This window comes from Monopterus albus, unplaced genomic scaffold (genome assembly GCF_001952655.1).
Source record: "Monopterus albus unplaced genomic scaffold, M_albus_1.0 scaffold145.1, whole genome shotgun sequence".
NCBI lineage: Eukaryota > Metazoa > Chordata > Actinopteri > Synbranchiformes > Synbranchidae > Monopterus > Monopterus albus.
Window position 1 is genome coordinate 940922 of NW_018128025.1, and position 26581 is coordinate 967502.

General features: G+C 40.2%; 1 protein-coding gene across 19 annotated transcripts in view; it reads left to right on the forward strand.

Annotated features, from left to right (window-relative positions):
* The window catches only part of nrcama (neuronal cell adhesion molecule a), a 54950-nt gene extending 30347 nt beyond the window's left edge, over positions 1-24603 (forward strand). For 5 of the 19 annotated variants that reach the window (XM_020614377.1, XM_020614386.1, XM_020614385.1 and 2 more), the window contains 30 exons: positions 7268-7431; positions 7927-7944; positions 8326-8431; positions 8961-9154; positions 9300-9422; positions 9764-9934; positions 12002-12113; positions 12270-12454; positions 12668-12799; positions 12959-13102; positions 13230-13341; positions 13818-13984; positions 14122-14269; positions 14370-14494; positions 14830-14859; positions 15435-15536; positions 15836-16033; positions 16126-16196; positions 16360-16585; positions 16909-17024; positions 18015-18222; positions 18473-18595; positions 18741-18917; positions 19115-19147; positions 20336-20458; positions 20635-20790; positions 21246-21377; positions 21471-21549; positions 22244-22255; positions 23211-24603. In XM_020614377.1, coding sequence (XP_020470033.1) covers positions 7268-7431; positions 7927-7944; positions 8326-8431; positions 8961-9154; positions 9300-9422; positions 9764-9934; positions 12002-12113; positions 12270-12454; positions 12668-12799; positions 12959-13102; positions 13230-13341; positions 13818-13984; positions 14122-14269; positions 14370-14494; positions 14830-14859; positions 15435-15536; positions 15836-16033; positions 16126-16196; positions 16360-16585; positions 16909-17024; positions 18015-18222; positions 18473-18595; positions 18741-18917; positions 19115-19147; positions 20336-20458; positions 20635-20790; positions 21246-21377; positions 21471-21549; positions 22244-22255; positions 23211-23445 — 3922 coding nt within the window. In that variant the 3' untranslated portion in view covers positions 23446-24603. The other 14 variants (XM_020614390.1, XM_020614376.1, XM_020614383.1 and 11 more) reach the window with 14 other exon arrangements.
* Positions 24604-26581: the final 1978 nt, after the last annotated feature.

Sequence of the window (26581 nt, forward strand, 5' to 3'; positions counted from 1 at the left end):
ATGGAATCAGTGTTCCCCTCCAGGTAAGCCAGATGAACCACACCCAGTCATCACCACCCCGGCTTTGCGGGGACCCAGAGCCAGCACCAACCGGCTGTTCCAAAGCCGCGAGCAGGTGAGTACAAGCTAGGGGCAGCGGGACCGATCCCCATTTCGATGATGACCCAACCAGAAGGCCACATAGGGAGCACCGCTCTGTAGCATGCCATCTTCTTCCACCCCCCCGGTGTGAAAATGCCAAATTTCTCTGGTAACGGTAGCTGGGAGGCATATCTTGCCCAGTTCAAAATGGTGGCTGCTACTGCCCACTGGTTGGAGGATGCCAGGATGCTACAGCTGGCTTTATCACTGATGGAGGATGCCCCACCATGCCTGCTGTTGCTGAGCCCAGAGAGGCAGAGCAACTATGGAGCTCTGGTAAGTTTGCTTCAGAGACACTTTGGCAAACTCAACCTGCTAGATGCACTGTGCAGTGAGTTTGGATATTGTGCCTGGCTGCTGGGAGAATTCCTCTGCAATTTAGCTTACGACAAGAGCCTGGGCTGGCAGGCCTACACCTTCATGTCACCTGCCATCCAGGATGAGTTGGTGAAAGATCAGTTTGTCCAGGCCCTTGTGCCCCTGACAAGCTCAGACTGGACATCCAGTTGGCCCACCCCAGAACCTTGGGTGAAGCCCTGGAGCTTGCAGGGAGACCACTGCCTGTGCACCGAGGTGGGGCTCCAGGTCCTGGTCACTGCGTGGTCTACCAGCCAGGAACTGCTGAGGAAGAGGCAGCCTGCCAGGTCACTGCCACGCCACTACTACCACGAGGAAGTGGGAGAACAGCTGAACGACAGCGAGACGAGTGCTCCCCACAGCTGGGCCACATTGCATGCTATTGCCTAGCGTTGTTAGAGTTATTGGCCTTGCTTCCTGCTTTGTACTATTATTTTGTATGTGCTTCCTGTTTTTGCCATCTCACCTGCCTCAGCTTGATTCTGGTTCTCGATTATCTCTCATTGCTTTTACCTGTTGCTTGTTAATTTCTGTTTCTTGCCTTTTTTTTCTCCTCACTCCCCTCAGTCAGATGCTGGTTCATACTTTCACCATACCCTGCCTGTTTCCATGTTCCTGAAGGTTGGTTATGTCTCCTGTTTTTGTGTTCTGCCCCAGACTATTCCCTTTGGAATATGGACTTTACTGCTGAGTTGGATTCTCAGTTTATTCTGAGGTGACGGGAGAAAGGATGCTCAAAGTGACTGTTCCTGGATGCATTGTTGAGCACCAGTTTGAGGTGGCCAACTTTTAAGATCCATGCATCATCAGCCTTGCCTGCTGGTGGACTGGGGGGGCCATGGTGAATGTGCCTGGGGCTACGCTCTACCTGGGTACGGATGTTGTACCACAGCATCACTACAGCCATAGCACACTACCAGTGTGGCTGACCCCACAGCTTTTGATGAGATGACCCTAGATAGGTGAAGCAAGCATGCACACTCGTGCACATGGGCACACAGCAAACACCCAGCCAAGAAACTGGTCTATATGGTTAGCAAAATGTGTGCAAATTTTACAGCAGTGTAAATTAGATGGCAGATGATAATGGCAGCTACAGTATCAGTAATGGCATGGGTGTATCCAGTGCTTTCTTTTAAGGCAATAATCATATTCAATTCAGTCCAATTGTGTAACCTGGAAGGCTTTAACACAACCACTGTTTAGAGTTTGAGTGTATAAATTGTATTAAATATTAATTGCTCATAGAGTATGTAATTGTTTGTCAAATGGCAGTATATTTGTAGTCCTAGTTTAAAATACTATAGGAAATGAGGCATTAATTTGTAGTTGCATTTATTTTTTAGCATTATGTCAAACCAGTTAATTTTTTTCCGCAAATACATTTTTTTCAAAACAATTATAGACAGCAACAAGAAAAATAATCTAAAACGTTTTATCAGGCAGTGGGTGTCTCAATATCATACACTTTACACAGGGACAGACTGGTAGAAATCATATCAGTGAATCATGATCAAGAGTCCTACAAGCTTTATGTATTCTTTCAAGGGTCATTTCTTTGAATGAGAACTTGGCTAAATGTTAAAATGGTAAGAGAAAACATCAGTTTACAATGGATGGTTATACAGCACATTTACAGTATTACTTAAACAATCACACTCATGCCACACACTCAGTTTTAAAAACTATACTCTTTTGAAACTTGTAAAGAACTATACCCAGGTGAACAGTGGCTACATACTGTATTTTGAGGGTTTTTTTTGTTTGTTTGTTTGCTTTTTTGAGGACTTTTTTTTATCCACCCCATCCAAATCCCTGCTGTTTCAGCGTTATCCCTGTAGTAAATAACACAGGGGGACAATAGGCCCTGTAGGGTGGCTGTAGAGATTTGGATTGGAGAGGGGAGCATGGCGTGGCACATGCTGACCATCAGCAATTCACAAAGCCTCAGAGAAAAGTTGGTGCTAAAGTAATTAACACCAGTAATAAGAAAACTATATCAAGAATCCAAGTATGCCATTACCTCATCCTCACTAGAAGTTGGTATTTCTTATAATAATAAACTCCATGCCTCACCTCTGCATTTCCCAGTGTCTAGTTTTTGACTGAAAATACAGTTTGTATAATACCTACATAGCTCCGCTTTAAAATGAGAGTGAATGCTTTATTCCCATCCCTCATTTGTGTCCCCTAACCTTCCAAGTAATGAAAAGTACAACATTATCCACCTGTTGTCTGTTGCATAAATGTGTTTTAGTAAGTAATATTTAATGCTGTAAAAAAGATATGAAACGTGAATGGCATCTTTCAAAGCAGATCAGTGAGGAAATGCTACCTCTTTTTTTCTTTCAAATCAAAAAGTTTAGTCACAACTGTGCTCAAAAGATTTAAGGCCATTCTCTCACCTTACAATGGGCTTTGTTCACAGCAGACTGGCAACTTGATGCAGTTTTTTTCAAGGAGGGAGAGAGAATGAGGTGAATGGAGCAGTCTGCCCATAAAGTCATCTAACTGATGGATTCAGAGACAAAGACTGAGAGTAGAGGTTGAAGTTTTCTATGTGGGGTCAGCAGAGTACTGGTATGTTAACATGTCTTTGTGCCTCTCATGATGTCCAATACATCTCTGTCTAATATCCATTGGCAGTTCTTTACACTGGACATTCCTACTTTACAGGCACTGTGTCCAATTCCCATCCAAGGCTACAGTATTAATTTAAAGCTGCTACCATCAGTATTTTCATATTAACACAGTAACACAGCTAGTTGAATGTGAAAGAGGTCACTAATAGTGATGAGTTCACAGAAGTATCAGTTGACTCTGCAATGCCCTTCAGCTCTACAGAGATTGTTTTGTCCTTTCAACTTTACTTTTGTGTTTCACTCTCACAGGTCTCCTCTTTTTTTCAGCCATAGCATGAACCTGGTTTCTGTGGAAAAAGTGCTAAAAACTGACTGACCTCTACTGACCGCCATAACGTCTAGAGAGTGAACATAGTTAGTAGTTATTTGACACAAAGGCGTCAATTTGTGAAGTTGGGTGAATATCAGTTGAGTAATCTGGACATTGTATGTGGAGTGCCTCAAGGTTCAGTTTTGGGACCTAAATTATTCATATTATACATTAACGATATGTGCAAGGTTTCAGATTTAGTGAAAATGGTTTTATTTGCTGATGACACTACCATATGGGCATCCGGGGATAACCTACAGCAACTATCGGGACAGGTTTCACAGGAACTTGAGAAGATAAAGAAATGGTGTGATAGTAATATACTATCTCTGAATATGGATAAAACTAAATTTATGGTATTTGGGAATCGTAGACTAGATAACGAACTTCATTTGAAAATTGGGGGAGCTAATATAGAACGAGTATATGAAATTAAATTTCTAGGTGTCATAGTTGATGACAAATTCTCCTGGAAATCTCATATCAGATATGTTCAGATTGTATATATTACAAAAAAGAGCGATAAGAATTGTGCATAAGATGGGGTATAGGGATCACACCAAATGTCAGCAGTGAATTGGCTGTTACACTGGCTTTGCATAGGCTGCTGTTCCTGTGTTTGTGGGCACTGTCATGGTTCACAGCTCCTATTCTAGTGACCTTGGAGACACTCTGTAAGAAAGCAACTGCAGTTCTGTGTAGTGTGGTCAGTGTGTTGTGTCCCAGCCTGGATAGGAAAATATATCTTATATTAAATTTTCAAAACAGATTGCAAGTTCTCTTATGCAGACTGCACATTAAGACACTGTGGCATTAGTGTGTTGGTGAGCTTGACATTTGCATATGGCAACAAATTTTATGTATGTGTGTTTTTTTTCTCTTTGTGTCTGTGCTCGGGAAGTCAACTGTATTTTATTTGGTTTTTACTCTGAGGCCGTCCCTGGTAGGCTAGTGGTTAAGGTGCAGCGCTCTCGCTGCAGCCCGGGTTCAAATCAGGGTTGCGTCAGGAAGGGTATCCGGCATAAAACATGTGCCAAATGTCAACATGCAAGTCGTCAGTGTGACGATTCGCTGTGGCAACCCCTAAACGGGAGAAGCCAAAAGTGACTTTCTTTCTTTCTTACTCTAAGACAGTTAATTCTTCTCTGCCACTCTGGAGATGTGACCCAGGTCAAACATAAAAACAGGAAACCAGGACGAGAACAGATAATAAATGAAGTGTTATATTTTTTATTTTATTTTATTTTATATTTTTACAGATTATATTAATACATAAAATATAACTGGCAGAGTTGTATGAAACGATTGATACCACTCAAAAATGTTAGCTGATAGTGTCATCAGATTTTCACTATTATCACATTTTAGGCCTTGACCAGGAAAATAATTGATGCCCGATTTCATTTTTCACACATCCTCTATCTTCCCTTAGCATTTTTCTGTCCCCTTCCTCCCCATTCTTTTTGCTTATTTATTTTTACCCATTTGTACATTATGCTCCATTTCTCTTTCATCTCCCCTTTTCTTTTTGTCACTCATTACCTTTTAGTCAAAAGTTCCATATACACGTACCTTGACATATTCATGAATTACAAAGATATCAGACTGAGCTATTTACCTGACAGCAGCTCACTGCTGACACACTTCAAACTCCATCTCAGACTGCTGACAGGAGTTACTGTCTCTCTTTGGCTACTTTGATTCAACCTGCTCATACTATGGAAAATATCTCTTTCAACAAGTCACTTAACGACAACAAGGCTCTAAGAAATGAAGCCTAGTCTTTGTCAGTATAAAAAAAAGTACCAGCTGATGTACGAATCTTCATGAATAAAATTAAGTAATAGGGGAGAAATCTTGTGGACATTTTAAAGACTGTGTTTGATTAGACATTTCCAAAGCCCCTGGATTGGGCAGGCTGAAGTATATATTTTGTAGAAGACAGAAAAGTATATTTACTATACAGGAATGTATCAGTGCCATTGATGCAGGCATGTATTACCAATTTGCTAATCCGTTAAAACCTGTTAATGTACATGTGACAGACTCTTACAGATGTTGAAAAACAGAGGTCATGACAGCGAAAAACAAATGCATCATTTCCTGCTCCCCATGATGCAGTTCACAGGAGCCACAAATGCCAACATGATTTTGTGTGTTTGTGACAGCTGTACATATCAATCTGTGTCTTTGTTATGCACTACTTAACAGAAGCTATCGCTTATGAGTCTGCATTTATGTCAGTTCATCCATAATGACACGCTGATGAGGATGCGTCCACTAATGTGGCCTGTTTGTGCATGCATGTGTCGGTCTGTGTGGAGCTATGTCTGCAGCTGAGATAGGTTTGTTCCAGCCAAGTGCACTCACATGCCATATGCTTACAGGCAAACACGTGGCAGGCAGGGCATCTTAGTGGTCCACATGGAATGTTTTAGCAATTAGTGGCTATCTGGTGTTGACCAATGCAGTGTGAATCCAGCTAGCAGCAAATAATTCCACAAATGCCACCTAAATATGTATTTCTTCTTTATATAATATAGGAGACAATGAAGCTCCTACACTTAGACAACATAGTATTACATAATGAAGTGAATGAACTAATGCTTATGTTAAAGATAGGGTTGGCAATCCAGGAAAAACCAACAAGAGGAAGCTTGATTTTTGAAAGAAGACAACCAAAGAAATCCCACCCTTCCATTCTGACTTTTCTCCAAAGCCACTCCTCCAAAAACAACACTCACTGCCTGATTACTACTTACAGATTTCAGAAAAATAACAAATGCCACGCAAACAAAACAGATAAATGCCTGTCCAGCAGAAATCACTTTTCAGCCCCTTTTGCTCTCTCAGTTGTCACCATCATTCAAAAACAACACCAGTGTTAATTCTGGTTTTACTTCGTGCAGCATCCAACTTCTTTTCATACAGCATGTCTCAAAGTGGAAGGCCTGATCTGTAACAACAGACTCTGTTTGCGAAAGAAAGCTGCTGTGGGTACCTTCTCTGCCATATCTCGCTGGCTTTAGCCATCAAAACAGAGCAATAATACATCTGCCTGCATCTGCAATACCTTGTGGCAGACTCTTGGCTTGCACTTTGAGTGCGTGGGCAGAGCACATGCAAGTAGGAAGTTAGGTTGACAGGCAGGTAGGCCATCCAGTGATTTTGCTTGCGATGAGTGAAATTATTGGTCAGGCTTTTTTCAGCCCTGCTGCTTCTGCAAATAACTTTTTTTTTTCTTTTATGTTGTCAGTGCATTTAATGTATTCATTGCCAAGAGAATTTTAAGCTATGTAACCAAAATGCTTCTGAAAACCCTACATTTAAATTACTACTATATGTCTCTTGATTGGTCTGTCTGCACTAGAGAAGGTAAATAACCAGAAAAAGGACAGACAAATGCACAGTGCTTAAGTTATTTAAGTTAAGTTGGACTGGAACCAGGTTTGTTTTGACTTGCCAGAGTCTATACGTTGGCAAATGATAGGCGGTCCAATAGCTAAGCTACATGCAATGCTTGATGTAACTTCCTACTTTGGATGTTGAGTTGTGAGAATGTCTGTATACTTAGTAGAAAAACAAAGTAAACCTTACATTGTAACTCAGACAAAATACAATATCTATCCCTTGCCCACACATCTTTCATTTGTAGTCACCAATTTTAAATACATTACACTTATTTTAAGGCCTGTGACTATGTATGTTTGTCTTGGGCTATAATTTCTGTACTGCATATACATTTAAAAACACAATATCAAGTAACTTATGCAATAATATATTATGTTTTTCATCTGTTTTTTTTTAACCTCTGTAGTGTGGATCCAGACGCCTTCACCCTACTGACTACCCTCGGAAAAAAGGTTCTCACCATGATGCACCCAACCATGGACAGGAACTGGAAGTGGGTGCTGAACTTTAGGGCTGTGATATTGATGCTCTTGTGTCACATGACATCAGCACTGGAAGTGCCTCTTGATCGTAAGTATTGTCTTTATCATTATCACATTTACACTTAATATGAATATGGCGTATGGACTTCACTTCTGTAAATTAAGAAAACTTATGCAAATTCTATTCAACACTTTTTCATTTTGTGAGGTATAATGATTTATAGCTTCTATGGGGCTGCAAATGCTTTAGAAGAGCTGCAGAAAAAGCAGTAGTTTAGTAGTCAAAGTTTTTTTTTTTTATATGTTCTAGCTTTGCATGTTTTGGCATTAGATTTGGCATTAGATTCTGGACAGTGCCTACGAAATGCAATTCAGTTCTTGCATTTATTGTACCTGCCTCACAAAACTGAAGCTACTCCCAAAAAAGTGGAAAAGCTTATCCTTACCAGGCAGGCTCAGTCAAATGCTTAATAGTACCTGTAAGTGCAACATTTTCACCTGAACATATTTATTCCTTGCAAAAACTAACACCTTTCCTCAATATTCTGCCTCTATGGTACGGTGTGTCATGGTGGACAAAAAGCTAAAGTACTGGAAGGATGTAAGTTGGTGCAAATGCTACTGTGATTTCTAGGGAGTGTTTGCTCTTAACACTTATTCATTTGCCTGTGTGGGTTTGAGCAATATTAGCTGTGCATGCAGTTATTTCAACACTGTTACTGTTTAATGTAACATGCTTGTTTTGGAGTGGTGCTGAGTTTGTCGGTTCAATGGACTGTCTTCAGATCAGGTGTGAAATAGTTGTCAGTGTTTCTGCTTCAGATGACTTGACTGTCAGGTTTGGCTGAATATGGCTGCTTGTTGCATGTTGCTTGCACAGCCTTTGTTTAAAAATGGAAGCTCTGGTGTGTTAGGTTTACATTATGCTGTTTGTGTACAGTATGCATGTGCTTGAACTGTGCTTCCCTTCATATTTCTACAGTACCTCAACCCCCCACTATAACGCTACAGACCCCAAAGGATTACATCTTTGATCCACGGGAGAACATCGTCATCCACTGTGAGGCCAAGGGGAAGCCAAAACCGAGGTGTGAATTACTTCCTCCACTCCCATTGATGCTTGTTTATCAGGGCAACAAACAAAAAGTATGAAGGTGTCCATCCCAGTTAACACTAAATAAGACAATTTCACTGGTTTCTTCTGTAAACAGTGAAACAATATCTTGTGATGCGCTAAAAATTTAACCTGAGATTTTCATAAAAAGGAGCAATCTGGCTTCTGTTCGGTTTACATGGGCCAGTGTGAAATGATAGATTTTTTTTTTTTCTGACAGCAGATTATTCTAGAATAGTGTGAAAATATCAATCGCCATGGCAACTGTCGTCATGGGGACCCATTGGTTGAGAAACACCTGGAAGTGTGATTTAGCCACAGTTTAGATGTGGCACCAGCCTCCAAATCAAATGTGTTAGAATCAGCCAAACTCCCTGCTGAAATCAGTGCTTGAAATCAGTCTGCCTGATCCACAGTGCCTTTTGATGATGTGAACAAACTGGCCCTACTAAAGCTTCTAGCGTGGAAGATAAAGTGGTGTTTATTGTTCTTGTTGATCTTAGCTTTTCATGGACAAGAAATGGGACCCACTTTGATGTAGAGAAAGACTCCAAAGTCCTGATGAAGCCCGGTTCAGGAACTCTGATCATTGACATAAGTGAGGAAAAGGCTGAGGCCTATGAGGGAACGTACCAATGTACAGCTCACAATGAGCACGGCACCGCCATATCCAACAACATCGTCATCAGACAGTCAAGTAAGACTTCTCATAATTAAATTATATCCTAATGGCTTGAGCTCCAACTACAGTATAGTAATTATTTTTTTACACTTTGAAAACAGTGGTGTAGTTAGGTTCTGGGAAGCCTTAATTACTTTTGCTTGATATTTGTGCCTCGCAGGGTCCCCCTTGTGGTCAAAGGAGAGAAATGAGGCCATCACAGTTCAAATGGGGCTCTCCCTAGTGCTCCAGTGCCGACCCCCTGCTGGCCTGCCTCCTCCTGTCATCTTCTGGATGGATAACAGTGAGTCATTTTGCATGTGTACAACTGCACACATAATACAAAGATGTAAGGATTTCATCTTCATAAACAAAGGATTAAAATGTGTATTCATCATTCAGTCACTATAGATTATGGGGAAACCCTTTTACCTGTATGTCTGTCTACTTTTGCTTCCTTTTGTATATGACAATGAGTGATGGTGATATTATCATGAGCTATTTATTTTTGAGTATTGATTTAATAGACCCCCCCAGAATATTTACTGACCCTATGAGAAAGTAATGATCTTTTTTTGCAAAACTAAATTAAACAAGGTATTGATAAATTTTTCTTTATTCATGTCCAACACTCTCTCTGTCCAGATTTTCAGAGGCTGCCACTGGATAAACGAGTGTCCCAGGCCCTGAATGGAGATTTGTATTTTTCCAGCGTTCTTCCAGAAGACACCAGGAGTGACTACATCTGTTATGCTCGCTTTCCACACACCCAGACCATCCAGCAGAAACAGCCCATCTCAGTCACTGTGCTGACCAGTAAGTCAAATGCTGACCAAGTTGGTATCAGCTGAAATCAATCACTGTTCTTAAAAGCTTCATTCAAAATTCATTTTAAACTTGAGAATGTGTTAGTTTCAGCATTTCAGTCTTAATTTCTCATAATTTTCTCATAATAAATTAAAAACTATAAGACTTTGCATGGTACAACAGTTCATAAGATCCATGTTTTTGTGATAAATGGGATTTTGTGTTACTTCTTTGTTTCAGTTCCATGTTTTGCTCATGCAAACCTGTTTTAGACTTAGATGAATTTTGTTTGCGGTATTTTATTTGTCTTGAGTTTTATAAAATGCTTCTAGCAGTGTCACATTGTGTTTTCACAAGCTAATGCATAGGTTAAACTTTATTTGCCATTGCAACATGTACAACACAATTTAAAAGCCATCCTAACAGTGCCTCACCCATCCAATCACATAAACCCTATCAATAAAAGGATAAGTAAAGTAAACAAGCTAAAAACCCACACAACATATACACATGCAATGTTACAATAACCCCCCCAATGCATAATAAGCATATATTCCTTGTTGCCTATTCAGCATTTAATGCCATTATTGCAGTTGGGTAAAAGCTCTTTTTAAATCTGTTTGTCCTCGTTTGAATTGATCTGTACCGTCTTCCTGACAGCAGCAGTTCAAACAAAGAATGACCAGGGTGAGATGAGTCTTTTGCAATTTTATAGGCTTTTTTGAGACAGTGGGAGCTGTGTAGTTCTTTCAGAGAAGGAAAGGGGCTGCCAACAATCTTTTGTGCGATATTAATAACCCTCTGAAGCGCTGTCCTCTGGGCCACCATACAGTAAGTGAGGATGCTCTCAATAGAGCAGCGATAGAAGGACGTCAGCAGACTCTGTATAATACTGTTCTTCCTCAGAACTCTCAGGAAATGCAGTCTTTGCTGGGCCTTTTTCACCAGCCCTGAGACTTTAGCTCCCTAGGTTAGGTCCCCCTCAATGTGGACCCCCAAGAAGTGAAAGTCTCAACATACTCCATTAATGTATAATGGTAAGACATCTGTTCCCTTCTTCCTATAATCAATTATCAGCTCCTTAATTAAAACAGGAAATAGCCATAGTACCATAAAGCATGGCCTGTTTATTTCCCATTTTTGCATGCTTATGATTTTCTGTTATATTACAGTGGAAACAATGAATGAGACTTTGGCTGCTTTATACAATGTTACTGATTTCTATAGTGGTGAGTGCAGCTGATTTATTCCCATTCAGCACTTCTCAGTGTGAACCCAGCCCTGTTTTTACTCCCTGGCACAACCATACCCGATATACACACTCATCTTTAACTTGGCCTCAATCCCCTCCTCTGTGAATATATTAGCATGTAATCTTCCTCAGTTTTCTCCCATTTTTACCTGGTTAGGTTTATGTGAAGTTCACTTGTGCAAATAAAAGGTTTAAGCACAGAATGTCAGACAAACGTGCAATTTTGCTCAATATAACTAAAACAGTCCTGACTACAATGAATGGGACAATATTTAATCCAAAGCAAATTACCTGCCTGTATATTCATACCATTAAATATCAGCTAACTGCATCTCCCCTGGCATGACAAATACACATCTGTATCCCAAGCCCCTGATGTGCTCCATCAAGCATACATTCAATAATTTTCCAAGATGGCCACATATGAATACATCATATTATTATTCTAACATCGCATTGCTCTTCTTCTACCTCCTGAAGTATAGAAAGGCCATTTGGTTTTTTTTTCTTCTAAACTTTAAGTAATGATGAGAAAATCCTGATCCTTCCATAAGGAACCTCTGAGGGATGTGTTGACTGGGAGGGTTGTTTCCACCAAGCACCCATGTGATGCCATGTCAACAACCCAGTGACTACCCCTTGCAGGCAGATTCATCTTGACTTCCCTTCTATCAGCTTTGGCAAATCACTTTTCATCAGCAGTGTATCTTTGACCTCTGTCTGTCATAAGAATGTGAATGGCTTTATGTTTTTGCCTTCTACGCTTCTGTGGCAACAACAGCCTTCAAGTCCAATGTTGCAGTTTTGTGTACTTGTGTGTTCAGACAGCCCAGAGGGGGAGCGTCGCCCTGGTTTCATGTTGCCTTTGGGCCCCACCAGCACCAAGATGGTCTTGAGAGGGGAGACTCTAGAGCTGGAATGCATCGCTGAGGGCTTGTAAGTTTGCTGTAAAATGTATCATAATTTATCTTAGCTTAATGATTTGTTTACTATCAGATGTTACAGTGGCATAACTGAGGAAAAAGTAATCCTAATGGAAGAAGTATAATGCCAGGGCTTTCATAAAATGTCACCAAATGACTTCTATGACAGGCCCACTCCAGAGATCTCCTGGCAGAAAGATGGAGGTGAGCTGCCTAGCAGCAGGGTGTATTTTCATAACTTCAAAAAAACACTGAAGATTTCTAATGTTAATGAAGATGATGCCGGTGACTACCGCTGCACAGCTACAAACAACATGGGCACTGCACAGCATGTCATCAAGGTCACTGTCAAAGGTATGTCCAGGTTAATCTTTGCTAGTGTTTTGTTTATTTTTTTAAGCTTTTTTTCTTGGGGTTGGTAGCAATAGCAGAACTTTACAACTAGAAGGGGTGATTAGGTTAAATATCCAAATAAAAATACAGGTATTTCAAAGTCAGCTCAAACGTTTTTGTCATACTCTCTTAAGAATCTTGCTCTGAATCTTTATTTTTGTTCATCATCCCCAGCGGCTCCTTTCTGGGTCAGCGCTCCTAGAAACCTGATTCTTGCCCCGAATGAGACCGGCATCCTGACGTGTCGGGTAAATGGAGAACCAAAACCGAAAATCACCTGGTTTGTTAATGGAGTTCCCATAGAGAGTGAGTAAAATGAGACCATGCTTTCAAAAATAAAGTACACTACATTTACTCACTTCTGTATTTAATGTAAACAATAGCAACCAACTATGTAGAAGAGGATGCAGAATTGCAATGACAGTTGAGCTTCGAAAGCATATTCTGTCTCTGGTCCTGTGCTAGATGCTCCTGAGGACCACACCCGCAAGGTGGAGGATGACACAATGATTCTCAGCAGCGTGCAGTCAGGGTCCAGTGCTGTCTACCAGTGTAATGCATCCAATGAGTTTGGCTACCTGATGGCCAATGCTTTTGTCAATGTACTTGGTGAGTTAAAGCGTCTGTAAAGCTGGAAACATATTTTCACTTTCTGGTAAAATTTTGTGAGCCATTGTGCATGATAGGTGAGATACAGTGAGGGCTGATTTAGAAACTGTGGCACTTCTTTCCATAGCTCAACCACCAAGAGTGCTGACTCCACCCAACCAAGTGTACCAGGTTATCACCAACAACTCTGCATTACTCCACTGTTCCTCCTTTGGCTCACCAATACCAACCATCACATGGTAAGATTCCAGTCAGGACATTGGATAATGTTATTTATTTATTTAAATAAATCTGACATTTCAAAAACCATGTTGAAAAGATTACTGTACCGATACTAGAGCCTGACAGGCCCATCAGTACCCCAGGGTTCGGACACTTATGTCAAACTTTGGACTAGATAGCAGGAGCACTCAAATGTCTGCTTCATTTAATAATAATGGGAAAACAACATACATAGTCAACTTGTTGGGTCTGGATCGGGTTCGGGCGCCACACTCTCAGGCACGAATCATTTTTGGACAGAAATATGCAGCCCAATTCATGCTGTAATCTACAGTATATAATTTATCCTGAAGATGGTCATTGCTTTTTGATTTTATTAAGACAGAAGTGAGACATTTCGTGGTGTCAAAGTTTAAAACAAATTGTGCTTTTTTTTTTTCAAAGCTCATATGTACTGTACTTAGATCAGTGTTGTTTGCCATTTTCTCTGCAGGTTCAAAGACAGTCAGACCAGCATTAAGAATGGTGATCTATACGTAATACACGAGAACGGTACACTGGAGATTCATGTGGCCCAGCCATTAAACAGTGGAAACTACACCTGTATTGCCACGAACAACCTGGGGATTACTGAGAACCATGTCTACCTCGAGGTTAAAGGTAAGCTATGGACATATCACACAGGCAGCAAGATTGGTGGCTCAACTTTTAGCCTGTTAATTTATTAGAGACAATAGTTTAGGCTCATATAGGCATCAAGTCATGTAGCCATAAAGCTGTATTTTTTTGTCTTCCAGAGCCCACTCGTATACTGAAGCAGTTGGAGTACAAGGTGGTGCAGAGAGGAATGAACGCTGTGTTCGAGTGTAAAGTCAAACACGACCCATCACTTATTCCCACCATGACTTGGCTCAAAGACAATGGAGAACTGCCAGATGATGAGAGGTACAATATAGAGCAGATCAAGAATGCACACAGTTCATTTTATCTTCACACTGTTAAAACATGTCATAGGAAAAATCATCTTGCTTGGTAATACTTTCAGGTTTGAGGTGGGCACGGACAGCCTGACCATCAAAGATGTAACGGATGAAGATGAGGCCACCTACACCTGCATCATGAATACCACCCTGGACCAGGACTCAGCCAGCGCCATGCTGACCGTCATTGGTATGTTTAAACCATATGGCAGAGGTTATTCTTATGTACAAAGGGTTTTCTGGATTAAATTAAAAACTGTAATATATCTGACTGTTTTTCTGTTTTTCTCTACTGTCCAGTTTCTGATTTACTTATTTTTTTGTCAGATTGAAAACCCTGTTCTGGTTTTTCAAGTACAGTACAATGAAACCATAAATTTTACTCCTCAGTAACAACAGGCTTCAGTTGTATCATTACCTTTGTATTACCATAGTGACTGTCCTGCTTTTCTGCCATTTCTAAAATATCTGTTACTAACATCTAATCCTCTTCTTGCACTTTACTCCTGCTTCTCGCTGTTACAGAGGCAACTCCTACTCCAGCTATTGCCTACGGTAAACAGTGCCCACAGTGTAGCTTTCTTTGTCTTCACTCAGCCTTCAGTTCTGTTTCTGAGGTTCTAATCAACCAGATGTGAAAACACTTGTGTGTCTTTGTAGTATGTTTAATTGCTCTAAATGCAACTATAGGAAATAATGTTTTCTTGACAAAATAATAACAATTTCTACAAACCTTCTCCTGTATTATTGAAAAAGGATTAATAAATCACATATCCACAGTGATCATACAGTAGAGCACTCATGAAATGCAGACTGGCCTTGTTTTCATGTTATATTTGCTTCTTGCCTACTTTTGGTTACTATTTAATTTAACTTTTTGGACATTTAATAAGAAAAATAATTAAATTAATGATGAAATCTTGACATCAAAAGCTAATTTTTAAGCTCAAAAGTATCAGTATACATCAGAGTGAATTAAACTGTAGCTCATTTACTGTACAGTGGTGTGTATTTAAGGAAAAAAGTGTCACATTTTCTGTTGAAACGGTAGCAAGCGCTGGCTTCAGTCAGTAGCAGAGAGAGGCTTTTCTATTTTTCCATGGTCCTGAGCTCCTCTGTTACGTCTGCAGAGAAACCTGACCCACCGACTGACCTGGAACTGACTGACCAGAAAGAGAGGAGCGTTCAGCTCACATGGATCCCTGGAGATGAACACAACAGTCCCATACAGAGTAGGAAATGCTCAGTATTTCTGCATAGTTTTACAGCTATTTTATCAGACTGCACTGCACTTGTCCACTGCCAAAGCTAGATACAACACTCAGTGACTCAGTAACTGAATTTCCACATTTAAGATTTGTCAAGTCTGAATCCGAGAACGTAGCTGGCATGACACCATGGCTGAATATACACAGAAAACTTTAACTTAGCGCACAGAAATGATAAACAATAAAGCTTTTGTCTTGTTTCTGTGAGACAGTTGCCTCTCTTCAACAAATTCATTAATTCTGAATCTTTTAATCTTCCCCAGAGTTTATAATCCAGTACGAGGATCTGCTCCACCAACCAGGAGTTTGGATCAACCTCACAGAGGTTCCTGGAACCAGCACCACAGCCCAGTTAAACCTCTCTCCATACGTCTACTACTCTTTCAGAGTGCTGGCTCTGAATCAGGTTGGCTACAGCCAGCCTAGCCTGCCTTCACATCAATACAGGACCAACCCTGCAGGTAATGAACATAGTCACGTAGCAGAAAATAATGTATTGTATATGTTAAAAATGTTCTCAGATTGTGCCATCATTTTTTTTGGGTTTTTCCAGCTCCTGATGAAAATCCATCGGGTGTTCGGGGAGTAGGAACTGAGCCTGGCACTTTGGTCATCTCCTGGACAGTAGGCTGTGTTTAATTGTTTGATTTCTGATTGCTGTGGGCTAATTAAGCCTATAAGTGACTTAGTGTATGGATAGAATATGCTGGTAGTTCCATACCTATACAAGACACACTCATGAGTATAAGATACTGATACAGAATTACTAAAATGACTCTCTGTACAGCCGCTGACAGGATTTCAGTCCAATGGGCCTGGTTTGCAGTACGTAGTGCAGTGGAGACAGAAGGATGTGGAGGAGGCCTGGTCATCGAAGAATGTAGTCAATGCTTCCCAGTTTGTTGTGACTGGAACTCCCACCTTTGTGCCCTACGAAATTAAAGTACAAGCTTCGAATGATTATGGCAGTGGCCCAGAGGCTGAAGTAGTGACTGGGTACTCTGCAGAAGACTGTGAGTGAATTGAATAATAGTTTTTAACACATATTTATTCACTGCATAAGCACTGAATACAACATAAACATTTTTGTGTGGGGGTTTATTCAGTATCTGTTGCCAGTTTTTTTCTAAGGTGGGTGATTGAAAAATGACCTTTTCCCACTTTTAACTACTGAATTTGATCCTTTTTGCATAACCATGTTCAGGCATGTACAGTATATTGAGTCACTTAATGGTACTAGTATTTGTCTATAGATTTGGTTTTGGAAGACAAATGTAGTACTCCATCACTGTAGATCTTGACAAACTGCTTCTCTTTCTCTCTCACTGTTTTACAGTGCCTTTGTCTGCCCCTGATAGTGTTCAGATCATTGTTCATAATGGTACGCTAGCAGAAGTACACTGGGAGCCTGTACTGTCCAATTCAGTACGGGGAAAGCTAAAGGGATACAAGGTATTGTTTGATAAGTGGTTATTTATGCATTATGTCTTCATTTCTGCTGGTAAATCTATGAATGAATGCCTGTAAGCACAGCTTACACATCTCTTTGTCAATTATCTCATGAGGGGCAGTCTTTCAGAAATACACTATTTAAAAAGTTCAAACCATAAGGCTACAATACAAACTATAAATACAACCAACAATATACAGACGAATAATGCTAAGAAATAAAAATAACAAAACAAAAAATGTAATTTAGCAGCTTAGATGAGAAAACAAATTCTGTTAAAACAAAAGATAGAAATACACTGTGGTTTGTTTTGGCAGTTTATTAAAGCTGTCACAGAAATGTTGCATACAAATAATATACAAAGTACTCTAACTTCTTATATAAAATATGTAGCTGGTGTCCTGTTTGATCATTCAAAGTTTTGGTTGGTAAAGATGCAGGTTTTTGACATGGGCGAACCGGGCAGCCGCCCTGGGCGGAATTTTTTCATGACACGTGGGGGGCAGCACAAGCACTTGGAAAGAAAATAATCTGCGCCGCTAAGCAGTTTTCTATTATCTATCATATGTGGCGCCCCTGCTTGATGAGGAGGTGCTGTGCAAAGAAGCTGTGTGAGAGGTGGAAAGGGGAGGGGAGGGGGCGCAGGAGGAGAGTTCAAATGTTTTCAGAGTTTTCAAATGTTCTGTTGAAGGATTTGTGCAATTGAGAGAGAAGTTTTTCTTACTGGGGTGGGGGCGGCGCTCAGAGGGGGGTCTCGCCCGGGGAGTAATTCAATGTAGAACCGCCACTGAAGGCGAGGCCTGGATTAGTCTTGTAATATTCACTCAAACCAGGCTTTTCACAAAATAAACAGCTTTTGTAAGACTTCTTTATGAAACATTCCTTTTCTAAGCCAGTTGTGTGGCAACATATTAGTGAGGCCAACTTTAGGAAACAACAGTAAAACAGCAGTGTATCAGACTTAAAAGTTACTCTGCGTGTCTTTCCTGTAGGTGTACTACCGTCGTGAACGTGGCTTGCTTGAGGCAGAGGAGGAAACGGATCAGAAGGAGCAGGTTTTATTATTCAGTGGGAACCATAGTAAGGGACGTCTGCCAGGCCTCCAGCCTTACAGCCTCTACAGTGTCTTCGTCACAGTTCTTAATAGCAAAGGAGAAGGGCTTCCAAGTCCCAGCAAGACTTTTGAGACACCAGAGGGAGGTGTGTATAACAGGAACTGTCTGACATGGCTCTGCTGGCCTTGAGCACTGTGTGTATAGAAAAATTAGGATCTTCTAGTCTTGAATGTCTGTCTTGTCAATAAAGCAGATTTTTTAAATGCAAAATATAAGGACAATTGTTGAAAAACATGCTCTCACACACTCAATTAAAAATCATTACACTTACTATATACATTGCTAAAGTACAATGCTGAGTGGTTTTGTTTGCAACTGTGCTTCTGTTTTTTTAGTACCAGGGCCCCCTTCTTTTCTGAATGTCATCCACCCTAGTTTGGACTCTCTCACTCTGGTATGGGGCCCACCACTGAACCATAATGGACGCCTCATTGGATACACACTGAAATACCAACCAGGTAGATTTAAGAGCAGCTTCACATGCTACCTGTGTACTGTAAGAGTGTTATGCAACATTTATGCAAATGAAAAGCTATTCCTAACCCCATATTTTCTTCTTTCATCCTGTCTTTTTTCCATCACTGGTTGTTTCTGTCTTTGCAGTGAACAGCACCAGTGAATTGGGACCGGTCAAGATCATGACCTTTCTAGCCAATGAGACCACCATCAACCTGGGGAACCTAAACTCCAACATGCTCTATAAGTTTTACTTAAATGCAAAGACAATCAAGGGCTCTGGCCCCATGGTGACGGAAGAGGCCTTCACAGTCATGAACACAAGTGAGTCCTGTGTACTTGAGCATTTAGCTTCATGCAAATTACAGCAATAGCAAAGAAAGGTCAAAGTATTATGTCAGCCACCAAAATGAGTGCAGTGCCCAGACAGATGTTCCTGTGAAAGTTAGTATCACAAGGCTCATTTGCATTCCTTATTCCACCTCTTACGCCCACTCTATCTCTTTCTCTTCTTTCCGAAGCTCATACTCGGCCAACTCTAGAGACAGGCAAAGGTAACCTGAGTTTGCCAATGGAAGTACCTGCATGCTAACTATGTATATTATCAGTTATTAGAAACCAAAATTTATTTATATTTATCTTTTTTCCTCGCATGTTGCTAAGTTAACATGTTTGCAAACTCCCTATGCGGACAAACAGGATTTAAATGTGTTAAACTTCCATGGCATCTGCAAGCAATCACGCTTGTCCTTTTATGATAGAATAGGAAGTTTTTACTGTAACAAAGTCTAAAATACACTATGTGATTTTTATGCACTAAAATTAGCTGTGCTGGTGGTCTTTACCTTTTTCTGTTTAAATTATTTTTTTCATTAGAAATCTCTCGCATGATGCTCATGAATGCCTTTTATTCTCATCTAGTACTAACACATTTTCACCTGCTGATGGCAAACTGATAGATTGTGTATATGAATGAACAAGAGTGATGCGAGTGATTTGAACCACATAATATGCATGCTGCAGTGTTTTGTTTTGTTTCTTTAAATACAATGTTGGTGCCAGGTGTTTAATTTAACCCTAAATCTCAGGACTGAGAGGTGTCCCACCATGTTTGTTGTCCATTGTAGCGTGTACGTGTGTTGTCTCCTTTTTTTCTTTCAGGCCCCACAGAGCCCCCTCACCCAACCTCTCCCATCACTCAGGCTCCACATTCTCTGTTTCACAAGGGTGCAATCACTCCCTGCGCCCCCTACTACTACCAAATAAAACACACAAATGCAGTGCTGCAAAATGCAAATGAAAAAATGGTCCATCTCAGTAAATGTCTTAATTTAGCACAAAAGAAGAGTAAAGCACAGACAACTTGGTGAATGTCTTCTAGGTCGTGACAGGCTCAGCACTCCTCTAATTGTTCCTTAGTGTTGATACAAAAAGGCCTGTACTGCATGATTACATATTTTTCCTAATAACTGCAGTACATACTAGGTGGGATGGACAGCCTACTAAATGTAACCTATGACCTGTTATAAGTTTTTGTAGACACCATTTTTTGTCCTTCACATTAGCATACTGACCTCAAGATTTTATGAACATGGAAATGGACAAAGAAATACATATTTTGATTCCCTGTTAATATTTGAAAGGGTTTATTGCATATTTATTTTATATTTAATACATTGAAAAATCATGTGACATTCTAAAATTGTTACAATAAATATATTTTTTCTGTCTTGTGTGCTCAGTGCCTCCTGTAGGCCCTGCGTTTGGCACAGTTAACACGTCTGTATCGGAGGACAGTGCTGTAATCAGTTGGGAATACTTTGGACACCATAAGAACGTATATGTGGAATATATTGTAGAGAACAGTAAGGATTCAGTTTGTATATACAGTCATCTCAAAACATTTGTGCAGATTGTGTTGATTGACTGTCTATGATTGAAGTTACAGTATCTTACCTGTAATAATTTACTCTTCAAAACTAACATTCAAATAATTATTTTCTTGAATCTTATTCCTCTCCATCCACTACACCGATTCTAGGTAAAGAGGACTGGAAAAAGGAGTTGGTAAACAGTTCACACTCGCATATGGTAAAAGGTTTAAAGCCAGGGGCGTCTTATCGGGTGCGTGTGGTAGCTAGAGACCCGGCCGACCCAACTGTCCACAGCACAGACGAAGTGTTGGTTTCTGTGCCAGGTGAAGCAGCATGCCTCAGGATTGGTGGTCTTTGTACATGTATTTACTTTTTGCCTGTCCCATCTTTGTACATGAAGTGTCATCATCAGACGTACATTGTCACATTCAGACATGAATGTCCAGCAGTGTAGTTTGCTAGTTAGTCTATAAGCATGTCAGGAGTTGCCATTAAGTTGGTCTGATGCATGTCATTTAAAATCATCACTAAAAGGTCCATTATTTAACTGTTGTGACTTTTGATTTTTTTGTTGTCGTCATGTTTTCTGTGCCTAAAATGATCATTGCATATTAACCCATTTTAAAATTCCATTTCAGCCTCCGTTAATCTGTGTTGCCCAGCATGAAGGAAACAGATCATGCCATTTTTAGAAGCCTAGATTTAAATTTGGCCTGACAGTCATGCTTACACTTTATCTCCGTCTTTCTTTCCTGCCCACTTTTCTGCGTGTGTCCAGCTGTACCCAGCCGACAGGTAGACATCGCCACCCAGGGCTGGTTTATTGGACTGATGTGTGCCATGGCTCTCCTTATTTTGGTCCTTCTCATAGTGTGCTTCATTAAGAGGAACAAGGGTGGTAAATATCCAGGTAATGCACATAATATCACTAGATACTGTATTTTTGGAAATTAGGAAATGCACATTGTAGAAACTTGAAAAAAAAGAATTGTGTAATCCACAGTGAAAGAGAAAGAAGATGCACATCAAGACCCTGAGATCCAGCCCATGAAGGAGGATGATGGGACATTTGGAGAATACAGGTGAGAGAGATGACACAGAAATCATTCGTCAGTCAGTAAAATCTAGTATATGGCAGGGACAGGACGACAGCAGTAATAATAGTGTATGAGATGTATTTTCTTTTGTTATGTCCTGACTTTGACTGTTTGTATGTAGAACATTTTACCAGGCTGCAGAGGCACTCTCCCCACCAGACTCCATTACCAAACACTCCACAGAGGCAAGACAAAATCCACACAGCTCAGTGTTGACCCTTATAATGATCAACTCACCCACACACTGGCCATAAAAAAGCTTTGTATAATGTATAATATTGGATGTCCATTTTAACACAATCTCATCTCTTGCTCAAGTCAATTGTTTGCCAACTGGTCTCAAAACAAGTGGAGAAAATGTCATTAGTAGTTTTAGTTTTTCATCACATTTTCACCTTTTTCTAAAAATGTGAATTGATGATCTAGCTTTTGGCTTGTCAGGGCTTTAGAGGGCTACTGTGTGTCAACATTTAGTTGCTACAGTGTGGTGCTTTTATTTAGCGATTACTGCAGATGTCATTGTGCTTTAAATGTTTCCATGTGCATGCTTTGTCTCGTAAAACTGAAATATTTTGTTTGTGCTTATGAGAAGCTCATAAAAGAAAAGTCACTCATTATAGCTCACGAATTGCTTTTCATGTGTCCTTCCATTTTTATCTTTGTTTTCTGGGGGATTTAGGTCTATGGAAAGGTAAGAGGAGAAGTGGTAAAACCAGCATGCAGTTCACACAACCAATTAAAATATCTCAAGCTAATTTTTCCACTTAAGTAAGACTAGATTCAAGGACAAAGCACATCAATCTTACCTTTATTATGTTATCATACTCATCGCTATGAGACAGTCAACATCACAACAGTTATAACATTAGTCATACGTTTTAGCATTAAATATCACTGCTTTTATTTCTCTGGCTTCCATCATTTAGTGATTTTTATCATTTAATTCAATTATTTCAAGCACAAATGCACTGAGCTTGAAAGTAGAATGTACAGTATGAGCCTGTATATAGAGCTTGAATAGAAGAGGGAGGTGTTTTTAAACAAATGGAGCATAAAACCAGGACATAAATGGTAATAATGACTTTGTCTTTGGCTAAATAATTGCATTTTGGATTGCTGCATGTGAATTGAAAACACATGGACTGGAATCCTTTCAGGAATTGCCTTCTAATGCAGTTACAATATTGTAAAGGAACAGCACGCATGTGCAAAGATCCTCTTCAGCTGTGGTTGCTAACCCTGACTCTTAACAGCACCTGGGCTTAAACCATTACAGAACTAACACTATAGAACATACTATATAGCAGCTGAGCTTATCCACTGTACCAGTTCTGTACCATGACATTTAATGTACCAGGATTTCCATTGTTATAATGCATTAGTGTGGTGTCACTTTTGAACACATGTAGTGCACCTGAGCTAAACCAAACTATATACAAAAGACAGCATAAAAACATGCTGCCACAGTATAGTAGACAGTATGTGTCAGGGTGCACTTGTGCAGTGGAAAAGGGGGATATAAACTGCTTATGCTTGGTAAGAGCCTGTCCTCTGTGTGGGCACTAGGGTTTCTGACCACTGCAGAAAAAAATATAAAAAGCAACCAGCATTTGTTATTTTCTCACTACCATTTCCTCCTGCTGCAGTGACACAGAGGACCACAAGCCACTGAAGGGCAGCCGTACACCATCCAATGGAACGGTGCGCCGTGATGAGAGTGATGACAGCCTTGTAGATTACGGGGAGGGTGGGGATGGACAGTTCAATGAGGATGGCTCCTTCATTGGCCAGTACAGCGGCAAGAAAGAGAAAGACACACATGAAGGCAACGAGAGTTCAGAAGCCCCATCACCTGTTAATGCCATGAACTCGTTTGTCTAACATCTGGCTCTGATGGCTACTCTTTGTCACCCTGGCAAACGTGACCATCTTTGTGGTGACACTTGCTAAGGTGATGGTCAGTGTGGACACCTAATTTTTACCATGGTGGCTGTCACTTCGGTGGCCCCAGATACCTTGTCACCAGGACTGCTGCCACGCCTGTATCTCCAAACCTGCCAGCCCTTGTCACATTGTGACCACCTCTGATCAACACACACTCAAAATGGCAAAGACCATTAACCACATACCCCATGATCATTGACAGAAGATCTGAAACAACGGATGTGAAGAGAGTAGAGAGAAAGCAATATATGCAGAATAGCAAAGGAATGTACAAAAAGGAGTTCCTTGCTTAGACTGAGCCAGAGTGTGGCTGTGTGTGTATTTTAGTGCCATATTAAATCTTTTGCAAACACACTAAACATATATCTATACAGTGGAAGAACTTAGAAAAAATCAACTGGGCTAGATTTCTAGGTGGAAAACCTTTTATGTAATGGCTTTTATATGTCATTTATATTAGTTCACACAAACACAAACACTCCATCCTTCTGCTCCTGGCCCGGCCCCTCTGTCAAATTTAGAACCCATTGTGGCCCGCAAGTCAAAAAGTTTGCCCACCCCTGGTTTAGACTGTATATGGTGCACACGTACAGTACTAGCGACTGGGTATGCCTTTTATTGTTCTTTTGTTCAGAGTGTGTTAAATGGCAGAGGGAAATATGGCTGCAGTGTCTTTGTAAACACTGCTGTGAGATGTGTGAAGATAGTGTATGTCTCTGTGAGTTAGATGAACTGTTTGTGCATATGTAGTCGAATATGAATAAAAGTATATTTCAAGGTTGGGATGTCAATCCATTTCTAGTCACTGGAAACCTGACTAGAAACACTCAGCATTCAGTCACTGCTTATCACGCAAACCACCCAGAACTCCCACACTGATTTGATCTGTTTACCCCAACCTTGCTCTTGCTATGCTTTCCTGATCTTTTCCTGTACATCAAGCCCATGGTTCTTGTTACTGAGCACTAACCAAATAGGAGTAGAGACTGAGCCAACATCACTGTTGAGTGCTTCCACCCTGAATTGCGGCCACTGTGCAAGCCTTTGTTTTAGGCGATCATGGCATGGTCAGAACTGACCACTATCCCAACATAGCATTTCCTCTTACTTATCTGCTCAAGAACTAAATAAAACATTCAGGGTAAATAAGCTCTACTTATTTCCATGATGAATTTGTTCATAAGGGTACATTAAAACTACAACTCTCTATTACAGTATGAACTCTGTAGTTAGAGTAGTATGAAATCTCCTTGTGGGTCTGTTACCTGGCAGCAGCTTCTTTGAGTCTCTTTTGGGGTCCAGGGTTCCTACACTGAAAACCTGGAAAAAGTGGATTTCAAAAATGACCTTTTTCACAGTTGTACACTGGTAATAATTGTGAGGAATTATTTTCAGCTATAGATTGCTATGGCCTTGTTGACAATCATATTATCCAGCTGTCATCAGCATATACAAGAAGTGCACCAAATAACACCATCTCACTAAGAATTTAATACTGAGAAAATACAGAATGTGAGAAATGTGTAGGAACCCAACTCTCTCCTTCTAACTCATTCATTATAAGAAGGAGCTGCTGCTCAGTAGCACTAAACTACTGCCAACATACTCACCAGGTAACTGCCTGTGAGAACCAGACTCACTATCTGGTAGAGACTCTTTAAAGAATGGAACTTACTGTTACTAGTAGCACTTAGAAATGAAGTAGTTGGATAAATGCGTACTGATACTGAATGTGGAAATGGTGCATCTGTTTATGTGAATGAAGCTATTGCTTGTTTCACTGCAAATGGTAAACACACTGGTGGCATTGATTTAAGCATTTAACCTTATATCTGTGTATGTTGTCACATTCTAAATGCAGCTATCTGTGAGTCTTGTATTACTGTAAATGAATGAAGCTTCTGTGTGAATGTTTGGCTGCATGAGAGAGAGAGTGTGTGTGTGTGTGTGTGTTTGCAGAACATGCATGCTACTGTGTTAAAGCGTGTGTGATATACAGTATATACTATCACTTTTTTATTTCCCTGAGTAACAGTCTATAATTCAGATGTGCACCAAGCAGTCTGATCCCAACAGGAGATGCAAGACATTTTTTTTTGCCCTCAGTGAACATTTTCATGTCTGGTTTATCATAACTTGCATCAAGTTTTTAGGTTGCAATGTGTCAGCTTTCTACATGTAGATATTTTTATTACTTTGTAAATAATGGCTTGAATTGAGTGTTGAGGTCAGAGGTGAGAGCTTGACTTCTGCTGCATTATGGGTAGGGAATGGCAAAATGGCTTTGCGTGAGATGAGACTATTTACAGTTTTCACTCTTTCATTTGCTGTGGAATTTATTATTATTTTGAACTTGCCAGGTGAATTTTCTGGCTCAAATGTTTAGGCTATCAGGTATCAAATAATATTATTTACCTTGTGACTGAGCTCTTGTGACACCTGCATTGTCTCTGACAATTAATGCACCTTTTCTGTCTTTTTTTATAATAAGATACATACTTAAACAGGATGTATCAGTTCTACCAAATTTGTGAATCTATATTAGGACAACATCAGGTGTCTGAATGCAGCACACTGGACATCTGTCATCCTAAGACGTTTCCTGACACATCTTTGTAGGGGTGTGATCTAAAGAAAAAAAAAGTAAAATTATAATTTGGGGCATAGGCATACAGAACTGGCATGAACAGATATGTGAACTGGCACATCGGAGCATGAATACTGAAGACAAAGTTCTAAGTGACTGGACATCCAGTAGGACATGCAGTATATGAAATCCTGGATAATGTTTAAGCTACATGAGAAGCATGAAAGTCTGTCAAAATGGTTTACTCTACAATATAATACTGCAAAATATTTTGTATTTTAAATGAGGTTTAAAAAAATGAAATAAATGTTGCTTTCAGAATTTCAAATCAGTATAGTTTTCTTTTGTGGTCATACAGAGAGTGCAACATCACAAAAGTGTGTGTAAGGCATTCTACCTAGTGTATATTTTGGCAAATAGCCCACAGACACAGACCTCTAAAAGTTGAGGCTCAACCGTGGCTGCAGCCGCAGGCCACGGTCCAGC